This window comes from Scomber japonicus, chromosome 1 (assembly GCF_027409825.1).
Source record: "Scomber japonicus isolate fScoJap1 chromosome 1, fScoJap1.pri, whole genome shotgun sequence".
Taxonomy (NCBI): domain Eukaryota; kingdom Metazoa; phylum Chordata; class Actinopteri; order Scombriformes; family Scombridae; genus Scomber; species Scomber japonicus.
In genome coordinates, this window is record NC_070578.1 from 819,657 (window position 1) to 831,114 (window position 11,458).

At 40.8% G+C, this 11,458-nt stretch overlaps 1 protein-coding gene across 1 annotated transcript; it reads right to left on the minus strand.

Moving 5' to 3' along the window:
* Nucleotides 1-1,769: 1,769 nt before the first annotated feature.
* Nucleotides 1,770-3,189, minus strand: LOC128361146 (uncharacterized). Its single transcript, XM_053321634.1, has one exon. The coding sequence runs from the start codon at nt 2,928-2,930 to the stop codon at nt 1,770-1,772; it is 1,161 nt and encodes a 386-aa protein (XP_053177609.1). The 5' UTR covers nt 2,931-3,189.
* Between the last annotated feature and the right edge of the window lie 8,269 nt (nt 3,190-11,458).

Here is an 11,458-nt window from a genome sequence, read left to right on the forward strand (position 1 = left end):
TATTTAGATCCTCAGGCAGACCGCTCTTCAGCTAAAGCAGCCCCACAATTGAAGTCTGTACCTGTACTTAACAACCTGATTAAATCACTAGATACAGTTGACATATGGAGACATCAGCACCCCATAAACCGAGAATATTCTTTTTTTTCATCTGTGCATGGTAGCTTCACCAGAATCGATTATTTTTTAGTTGATGCTAGACTATTACCAAGAGTCATCAGCTCCACATACCATAACATCTTAGTCTCAGACCATGCACCTCTGTCCATGAAGATTGATTTCAATCTCCATGCACGTCAGTACAACTGGAAGTTTAACCCCGCACTGAATTCAGACAAGTGCTTTCAAGAATACATCTCTACTAGGATGTCAGACTTTATGCTGGTTAATGACAATGGTGCTGTTTCAGACTCAACCCTCTGGGAGTCCTTTAAAGTTGTTATGAGAGGTCACATCATCTCCTATCAGTCAGCAAGTAAAAAAACTAGACAGAAGCGTCTCCCGGAAATTGAAACTGAACTTACTGCGCTGGAGGATTCTTACCGAGGGTCTAAATCTGAGGATATCCTTAAAAACATCTTGAAGATAAAATATGAGTATAACCATATTCTTGGCGAGCAGGTCAGGCACTATATTTGTAAATTAAAACAGAAGCACTTTGAGCTGGGTGAGAAGGCAGACAAGCTGCTTGCTAGGCAGTTGAAAGGCGTGCAAGCTGATAGGGCAATTCATAAAGTCTCTTCTCCAACTGGACAGCTACTAACTGAACCTAAACAAATTAATGATAGGTTTTTTGACTTTTATAGTCAGTTATATACATTAAAGTCTAAGTCCACTGATGCTGAGATCTCAGATTTTCTCAACGCACTGGACATCCCAGTTCTAGATGAGGTAATGAGGCAGGATCTGGACACTGACATAACACTATGAAATCAAAACAGCTATTTGTTCCTTTCTTAATGGCAAAGCCTGTGGTCCTGACGGATTTGGCATAGAATTCTATAAGGCACATATAGAAACCATTGCCCCACTCCTTCTCCGTATGGTTAATTGCTCTCTGAAGGATGATATTTTTCCCAGCTCTCTTTATGAAGCGCATGTTTGTCTTCTCCTGAAAAAAGACAGGGATGATACTGATGTCACATCTTACCGTCCTCTAAGTTTGCTGAACAGCGATCAGAAAATTATTGCAAAAGTCCTTACAAACTGATTAAGTAAATATATCAGCGCCTTAATTCACCCGGATCAATCAGGTTTCATTCCAGACAGATTCTCTTTCTCTAACACTCGCTGCTTGTTAAATACTATGTATTCTGATACGCTACCATGCGCTGCTGTCATTTCGTTAGATGCCCAGCAGGCCTTTGACCAAGTCGAATGGAGATACATGTTTGCCACCCTTGAAAAATTTGGCTTTGGTGACAGATTTATGAAGCTGTTAAGGATGCTATATGCATGTCCAAAATCCTCTATTTTGACTAATTATGATAGGTCCCCTCCATTCTTGCTGGGCCGTGGCACTAGGCAGGGCTGCTGCCTTTCTCCTATGCTCTTCGCTTTGGCCCTTGAGCCCCTGGCAATAGCCATTAGAGCCAGCCCTCAAATCAATGGAATAAATTGTGGCACATCTGAGTGTACCATAGGTTTATACGCAGATGATGTAGTCCTGACCCTGTCAGATGTTAGGTCATCCCTGTCCCCCCTACTTGATCTGATAAAATTATTTGGCCAATTCTCTGGATTTACAATTAACTGGAACAAAAGTCTGTTCATGCCCCTGTCTGATGGCCTGGGATATGGTATGGTCCCTTGATGTGATCTGGGATATGGTAGTGCTCCAAAGCTGTCCTGATCAAGTCGTGGGGAATGGACCCGTAGGCATTAGCCAAGTCCAGCCAGACTACTGTCAGGTCACTCTTCTTTGACCTGGCTTCATGTATCATCTGGCTTAGGACTCCTGTGTGTTCCAGGCATCCTGCAAAACCTGGAATCCCTCCCTTTTGGACAGAGGTGTTCACATATCCATTTTCGATCAGGTACGTGGTCATCCTCTTTGCCAGCACTGAGAAGATGATCTTACATTCGACGCTGAGTAGGGAGATGGTACGGAATTGGCTTATATTTGATGAGCCTTCCTCTTTAGGGACAAAGCATCCTTCCGCCTTCTGCCAGCTTGTTGGAACAGTGCCTTTATTCCAGGTCCTCCACAGCAGTTTCCATAACCGCCGGAGGAGCTTTGGGCACTTCTTGTATACCCTATAGGGTATGCCACTGGGGTCTGGGGCTGAAGCTGCTCTTGCCTTTTTAACCACATCCTGGACTTCCTTCCAGGTTGGTCCGTTGGTGTTGAGAATGATAGTGGGGGGCTCTGTCGTGCCAATTTCGGGATGTTCGTCTCGGGGTAGACGGCTGTTTAGGTCCCTGTGCGTCTCCTTGAGAAATGCCTCCACATCCTCTTTAGGGGTAATCAGGTTCCCAGATTTTGCTTCTCCCAGCAAGGACCTGGTGAAGTTGTAGGGATCCTTTATGAACTGGGCCCTCCTCTTCTCCTTCTCCTTGCTCCGCTTCCTTGCCCTTTCTGCCCTTCTTAGTCTGCAGAGGCGCTCCCGAAGGCAGCCTGTGAGATCTTTTATCCCTTCCCTTTCCTCAGCGCTGCTTGTTTTGTACCTCCTATTAAGGCTGTTGATCTCTTGCCTTATGTTGTGGATCTCCCACTCTCTTCTGTTTGGTTGTTTTCCTGCCTTGATGTTGAGCTTTCTTTCTATTGTTCCGAATCGTTCTTTTGCTAAGTTGTACGTGATCTCAGTGAGGCAGTTCACTTTTCGCTCTGCTGTTCCCGCTAGTGTGGCTTCAAGGATTCTATCCACGTCCTTGTCAAAGCTGACCCACTCAATGTTGGGCATCTTTGGCCACTTGATCCTCTCCTTCATGGGTTCAGGCTGGGGTATGTCCTCTATGGCAGTACTCCCTTGGGATGTGGGTAACAATGGTGCCGAGAACTCTCCAGCACTGTGGGGTGCTTCCTGACTGGAGATTTCCTGCGTCTCACCAGACTTTAAGTCTGTGCGCTGCACCTGTGTTTCCCCCTTCCCACACTTGGTCTTGGCCTGGTGTATTTTGAGGCCCCTTAAGTTCTTGCAGATCTTACCGCAGGAGCACTTTACCTCTGGTACCTTCCCAGTTATGGTGGTTTGTGTGATCCTTCTCTGTGTCCTTGTTCCTGTCCTGGCCAAAACCGTTAAATCTGTCCCATTGAGTCTCTCATCCTCCCCCCCTCTCGGGAGACTCTGGGGGTATTGCTCATTTGTTACTTCTGTAGCTTGCTTGGTGCCCTCTTGCGAGTGCTGTGTATGGGATTGCTAGCCCCCTACACCCACGCCAGTCTTTCCTGGAGGTCAACTGTCTCTCCAGTGTCACCAATCTTTCTCGGTTGTCATCCAGACTTTCCTGGAAGTCACTGGGTAACCAGAGGTAAACTGATTTCATACATCCAAGGATACTTCTCCTTCAGTCATCGAACAATGACTGGAGCCTTTGGCCAGGAGGTCGTGTCATCAGATGGTTGCCAACAATCACAGAGTGTTTCAACGTGGCATTGATATGACATCAGCTTGATTCATCAAAACCTGAAGAGGATTAATATGATCAAACATAACACATTGTTATTCTACTTATCCTATGATAGATAATTGATTATCACCATAATGTAAGCATAACATCAATGTAACACTTTCTCACATTAAGTAAACATTTTCATACCAAAATTTGTGTTTATGAAAGGAGAAAGTATAATCACAGTTCTTCAGATACACATTTATCTATGATCGCTGTAATAGCTGTTACAGTGGAGGTTTCTTTAGGTAATGATAATCATATAAGTAACTAGTATTGTTTAAACCATACTTTTTACTAAGATGTTCTTGTTTAAGTTTTTAACACTAATTTTCTCACTTTCATGCTCTGTGTGGTTTCAGGAGACACAGAGGGGGGAAAGTAAGGAATGTGTCTTTTAGTTTATGACCGTGGTCTGTGTGACTCTAATCTGATGGAAGAAGTCTCCAATAAATTATGACGTCCGAAGGAGACACCAACATCTGTCTTTCGTTACTTTTATGTAGTTCTTGTCACTCTTGGTTGCTCCATGGAATGTTAATGGATCTTTGTTTGTCCAAGAGAGAGACCCTGTCAGTCTCTATATCAAACCTGGTCCAATTTACTCATCTGAGGGTCAAAGGTGACTCAGACCAGATGATGTTCTGAGCCGTACTCATGCTGTGTCCGCTACATAAACAATGCACGTCTTCCTTTAAATAAGAATGGTAAACTATTCCAAACGTTGGTTCCGCAACACCAGTAAAAACCTGGGGTTATGGCTATGCCCATTATTGGTAACATTGAATAGTCACTAACCTGATCGATCATTATGCTGCATTGTTCTGGTTTTAAGAAACCCATATTTTGTCCTACACGCGACTCTGGTGGTTTTCCATTTACGCAAACATCGTAAATAGCTGTAATATTAACTGTGGCTGAGGATTTTTCTGGCGTGATAGATAAACCAGCAGGAACTTGCTAAATGTATTTCTTATAAAAATGTGGACATCCCATTAGTGAGGGATAATGTTCTAGGACATGAAATTTTGTAACATGTACTACAGAAAGATCATCTCCCTTTAACTGACTAATGGATAGGTTTGAATACACTACATACTGAGTCATTTTATGAAAGAAATTGTTTAGTATCTGAACTAGATTGGTGGTTTTGCCAAAATACATGTTATTAGGCTGGATTATGGGTCTCATGGAAGATGTAGTTAATTCGTGAGTTCCAGTTTTAGGATGATTTTGAATCATATATTGATATGCTAATATGCATACAGATGGTAACCCTCTAGGTCCTTCAAGGGGCTTGGCTACTAGCATAAACATATCCTGAGTTGATTGAGGGAGCAATTAACATGCATAACAAGATCTCTTTGTCATTCTTCTAACTTTACTCTTAAATGATTGATACCACAAATTGGTTGAAAAAGGATAACTCGATTCTAAGGATAAATCAAATTCTTTGTACGCGACATCCTCATTTACTTCTATATTTATCTGTGAATCGTCATCACTAGAGATTTGGGAGGCCATTCTTTAGAAAGTTGATCATTTTCTTGTTCTGTTTTAGCATGAAACTTCTCTGTCTTTGAGATCCAATAAGGTGCGCAAGAGCCTTGCCAATTGGGTGGGATGAATGTACACAAATTTTCTCCGCAAAGCCAAATCCAATGTTCTGTTGCTGGCATCGGATAGTTGGAGAGAATTAAAAGATTATGAGGACAATTGCGAGTGACACCCATACTATGTTGTATAATTCCCGTTATGGCATTCACACATACTTGGGGTGATGTCATTTGTGTGGCTTTGAGCACAATCGGTTGAAAATCTACATAAGCGTCTTGATCTAAATGTACGAAAAAAAATTTCCATACTGCATTGCAAAATTCAACAGTTGGTCTTTCAGTTACAACATTTAGTACTATAATTCAGGTAGTAATTACTTCATTTGTTACTGACTGATATCCAACTCGTACATCTACAGTGTATTGTTCTAATGTAACATAGGTAACATTATGAATGTAGTAGGATCGAGTTGCGTTAGGAGTTAATGGATAATACAAACACTGCATTTCCAATTCAGTAATTCTACTTCTAAGTATGGTTTAGGCTTAGCAATTCTTGCTGGGATTGCTCTTCTCATGCGTAAATAAGGATTATTATTTAATAATTCCTCCTTACGTATCAGTGTGTTATTATCTGGTTTTAACTTCCAATTATCTTTACTTGTATTGTTATTTTCACATGTAACGATGGTATCAGTGTTAGCATTACAAGCGATGAGTACATAAGGGATAGTTACGCAACAGGCAAGTATACAACAAGCAATTATAAGATTTATGTATAGATATGCCTGAGGTAAATTATATTTTACACTCGTGTCATGCATCTTATTCATTTTGCGTATTTGTTGAACTTCTGTTAGTTCGCCACTTATGTTGATGCTATGCTCGGAAGGGGTGCAGCGTTGATTCTAGTGGCATGGATCCATTGCGGTTGGCCTTTGACTTTGACCGCTGTCCGCGTCACCAATAGAACTTGTGTTGGTGGGCCGTAACGTGGTTCTCCTTCTGTAGGTTTCAGACTGCGGACCAGGACGTTATCTGGATGGTATGCGTCAGCTGGGGAGGGAAGAGAATCTATCACCTGCTGAGAATATTTAGAGACAAAAGAAAATAAATGTTAAACATAGTTTTGTTGCAGTTTTTGTAATTGTGTTAGGTCTTCTGCTGGTCTCGCATTCAACTGAACACCTAAAGGAAAAGGACGGGCCATTAGTACTTCATGTGGTGACAAACCAGTAGTTTTGTTAGGCATTGCTCTAATGGACAAGAGTGTAAGAGGTAAAGCTTCAATCCAATTCATTTGTCTTGATTGATTAATCTTTATCAATTTGTCCTTTATGGTTCTATTTGTACGTTCCACTTGTCCTGAACTTTGTGGATTATGGAAAGTCCATTTGATTCCTAATGCTAATGCTAATTGTTTAGTTACACGTGATGTAAAGGGCGTGCCGTTATCTGAATCAATGCCTGCAGGTATCCCATATCGTGGAATGATATGTTCCATTAAGCACTTAACTACTGTTTCTAGTAGGAAATGCTTCTGTCCATTTGGAAAATCTATCCACTATTACCAAGAGATACGGATAACCTCTACATTTTGGCATATATCAATTTGCAATGATTGAAAAGGTCCTTCTGGCTTAGGCAAGTGGTCATGTTTTGGCCAATTTACATGTGGATTACATCGGGCACAGATCAAGCATCTTTGAATAAATGTTCTAACATGTTCTTCCAATCCTATTGTAAAAAACAATTTAGAGATGTAGTCTGTTACTGCCTTGTCATTAACATGCTCTACACCATGTACATAGGAAATAAGAGAATCATATGCTATTTTGGGTAAAGCTATGCGATTGTCTCTAAATTTCCATAAATCGTCAATGTCTTGGTGGCATCCTTTTTTCTGCCACAATCTTATTTCAGCATCCAGGGCTTGTTTCTGAAAGGTAATCAGATCGTTAATGGTAAAAGGTGGATCCAAAATCTTGCTAAAATCATGCGCAACTGAAAAAGCATATTTTGAGTCCGTATAGATAGTGACAGCTTTATTTTCTGCAATTAAACATGCTCTTGTCAAGGCTATCAGTTCTGCAGCATGTGCTGATGATACTGGTAACCTATATGCCTCTACACATTGATCGTTGTTATTTACGATAGCATAACCTGATAACGTGGTCTTATCGTCGGGGCGCATGGAGGATCCATCACAATATAAAATAAAGTCACAATTTGCTAAGGCCGTTTGTTGTAAATCGGCTCTTATGTTTGATGTAGAATTGATTAATTCCATACAGTCATGAGTATAATCCTCATTTTCTTGGTCTTTACCATGCAGCAATGTTTTTAAATGTATAGCTGGATTTGTGTGGGTAGTCGTGTATATGGTGAGGTTTCGGGTTCCTGTTAAAATATGTTCGTAATTACTACGCCGTTGACTAGTCATATGCTGTGTGGTTATATTAAGAAGAATGATGTTAACCGCATGTGTCGTATGAAGCGTTAATGGATGTCCTAAAACTATGGTTTGTGATTTTTCTACCATTATAGCAGCTGCAGCGACAGCTCTTAAACATGGGACCATTCCTTGAACAATTAAAGGTAAAGTTTTTGAGTACAATGCCACTGGTCTTAACCTGTCACCATGCGTCTGAGCCAAAACAGCAGGGGCAACAAGTCCATTTTCTGCGATGTATAGATGAAACGGCAGTTTGTAGTCAGGCAGGCCCAGTGCTGGAGCGGTACAGAGGAGGTATTTGATGTGACGGAAGGTTTGCTTCATTTCATCAGACCACTGAACATTGTCCAAAGAGCCTTTAATTGTTGCCTTTCTCAAGATGGAGTCATATGTCGCATATTCTGCAAGCCAGGCTCGACAATAATTTACAAGACCCAGAAAAGATAAAAGTTCTGATTTTGTCTGAGGTCTTTTGATGTCCTGGATTGCTTTCACGCTGTCCAGTGAGAGGTACCGGCATCCGTCTCTTAATACATATCCCAAGTAGTTGACATCTGGTTGACAAAATTGGAGCTTAGCAAGGGATGCTCTATGTCCACCCATAGCAAGGTGTGTTAGGAGCGCAAGAGAGTCTTGAACACAATCAGACTCTGTAGGTGAGGCCACTAGGATGTCGTCAACATACTGTAATAGCGTAGACGGGCCGGGTAAGGTTAATTGAGCCAGGTGCATATTGACTGCAGCAGAATACACAGCGGCAGAATCAACAAAGCCCATTGGTAATCTGTGCCAAACATATTGTTCGTTCTTTTAGGTAAAGGCAAACAAATCCTGTGTATTTTCATGTACTGGAATTGAAAAATATGCCGAACAAAGGTCCACTACTATATAATATTTTGAGTTTGCCGGCAGTGCTGCTAGAATGGAATTTGTATCAGGTACAATTGGAGCTATGGGATAGACTGCTTCGTTAACCTTCCTTAAATCCTGTGTAAATCGATATTTATTTGTTCCAGGCTTTAAGATTGGGTTTATAGGAGTGTTATTTTGTGATTGTCTTTTGACAATTACACCTTGTTGCAATAAACTTTCAATAAATGGTTTAATTCCCTCTTCTTTTTCTTTTGACAATGGATATTGCTTCACGTATACTGGATACTTATTAGGATTAACTTTGGCCTGATAAGGCGCAATGTTCAATAAACAAACATGATTGGCATGTAGTTCCCATAAATCTGCGGGAACCGAAGCTACAATCTCTACAATGTCCTATTTTCAAGCAATAATGACATGTGTCTGTCATGGGTCTGCGATTTCTTCTTCCCCTGTTAAAACCTCTACTTCTTTGGAAAGGGTAGCTAAAGCCTATTTTGGGTGTGAGGGGCCCCATCTGACCTGGGCCTCCATATATCGTATTTCCACCCCTGCCTCTTGGTGGAATCTGTTGAAAAAGCACAGTGTTATTTTCATTGGATTCTGAAAGCATTTGTGATCCCTGTATCTTAGGTTTGACTGTTGTAAATAATCCCAGAGCATCTAATTCTCTTATTTTCTTTAAGTGAAGTTAAAGATTGTGTAAAGTGAAAATATATTTGTGTTCTGAGTTAGTCACATCACAGACAGATGTGTTATTAACCATCCTTCCAAATGTGAATGCTAGAAAAATTGTCTAAGTAAGTAAAATTATCTTTTAAAATCATGAAAAATCAAGCACTTCTCTGTGCTGTCAAACGCTGGGGGCGTATCTGCTGAAGGCACTGGAAACACACCCACGCACGGAAGGGGGCCGCCTCCGTGTGACATAGCAACAGTAGCAATGGACGCTAGCACTAACAACAGCGTTGCAGTGACCCAGCCCTACATGTTTGAGCCATCAGAGCCAGACACTGACTCGGAGTCAGACAATGAACACACACAATCTCGTGCCTCACAGTCTGCAACAGAATGGTAATGTATTTCTCCTATTTATGCAAGTTAGCAATATGTATTACTGACTACGGGATCATCCCTATGTTCCCCGCTTTGTTAGTGACCGGGGAACATTACGCTTCCACTGACTATTATAGCCTAGCTAAAAACGTTAGGGTTTCATGTAATGAAGAATTGTGATTGTTTTGTCTGTTAACCCTAACCCTGAAATGGTTAACATTTGTCACACTGTGATTAAAAATGTACTTGTGCAGGTGCACATGTGGAGAATGCAGAACAATGCCCACAGAGGTTGAACATGTCTGCTGCAAGGAGCTGAATGCTGTATGTAAATGAAAACTGTTTTTCACAATAATAATTCAAATAATGAATACATAGGCAGCAGCATACTAGATGTCTAGCACTAAAACACCTATTACACATATTCCTATAGGTTCAGAGTAGATGTGGAGAGCTGCCTGAAGAGCCACGCTGCATGACTCTTCATCCAGGCTTGGAGCCAGTCTGCCTGAACCCCTACTCCCTGCAGAATGCCCTAAACATTTATGAGGCAGATCATGGACCACTGGCACAAAAGGAAAGATCTGGGTAACGTAGACAATATAATAATTGTTTTACTGATTTCGGATATTTATAAATTACACTTGTGTTGATCAAATGACATGCATTTCAAAGACAGGTAAGGTTTAGTACCCGGGAATAAACTTACATCATTTATACAATCATATTATAGTTGACTAATGTATACAGTGTATTTCATTTACACTCAAAGCACATGAGTGATGCTTGACTGTATCCATTTTAATCCTTCATCTTCCTGAGCTATATATAAACTCTCATGTTGGACAGATTGCAAACAATAAATACTGGTTCATTCTGTAGCTGTTTTTCACTACATAGTAAATCAACCAACATGTACATCGCCTTGATATATAACAAAAAGTTTATTACATCAATCAAACAAATAAGTTCAGTTTGGTTTGGGATAGGTTCTTCTAAAAGACAACACATGTCAATAATGTTTTGTGAAAGACAGCTCCAGTGTCAAATTTGATTACACAGAGGACAACATACCAAAAGTAAACATACATAAAAATATAAATCAAAGTATTTTTCTACATTTTTTATTACAGGCATGCTCGCTACCTGGCCTACAGGAGTTTTGTGTCCTGGTGCTGGGGATACCTGGGAAAGGACAACCGGGTTGTCATCCCCTCCTGTGTTGTCCTCCGCATTCATCAGGAGTACCCTGATGAAGATGGGGAATACACAGGTTTTAAACCTCCCCTTTAGATTGATTTATTATTTATAGTTTATTGCTTACATATATATTGTTATTTGTTTATAAAATGTGTCCAATATAAAATAAATGTATTATTGAGTAATGATATATTTGTGTGTGTCACAACTTACTTCTTTTACAATGGAGGCTGGTGGAGCTCTGGTCCTGAGATTGGCTGAGGCAGGAGTAGGCTTGGGCGGTATAAAGGTGTTTCATACTGTTATAGTGGTTTAATTTCAAATGTTTTAGTCACCACGGAAATTAGTCGCCAGAAATGTGTAATAAATACCATACACCAAGGTAAATGTCTGGAAGCTATGAAGGCTTGAAAAAAATATATACCGCCCAAGTCTAGGCACAAGGTAAGTCACAGGAACAGTGGCTGCCAGATATGCTGGAGGAAGACACTGAGACCTGTACATGGGAAAAGCCACTTGGACGCTCATTTTAGGTGTCCCTCGGTCCATGTTTTACATTACACACAAACGTAAAACCTCAGTCTACATATAATTCCTTGTCATAGCTATATTGGTGCACATAAAAATTACCTGTCGATTATCATTGTGTTGTCAGATGGATGACGCTCAGGGAATAAGGCCGAATTATGTCACGATTACATGCATG

Bases quoted from the DNA above. Each gene is read 5' to 3' on its own strand.
- LOC128361146 (XM_053321634.1), bottom strand. From the start codon at position 2,930: ATGAAGGAGAGGATCAAGTGGCCAAAGATGCCCAACATTGAGTGGGTC.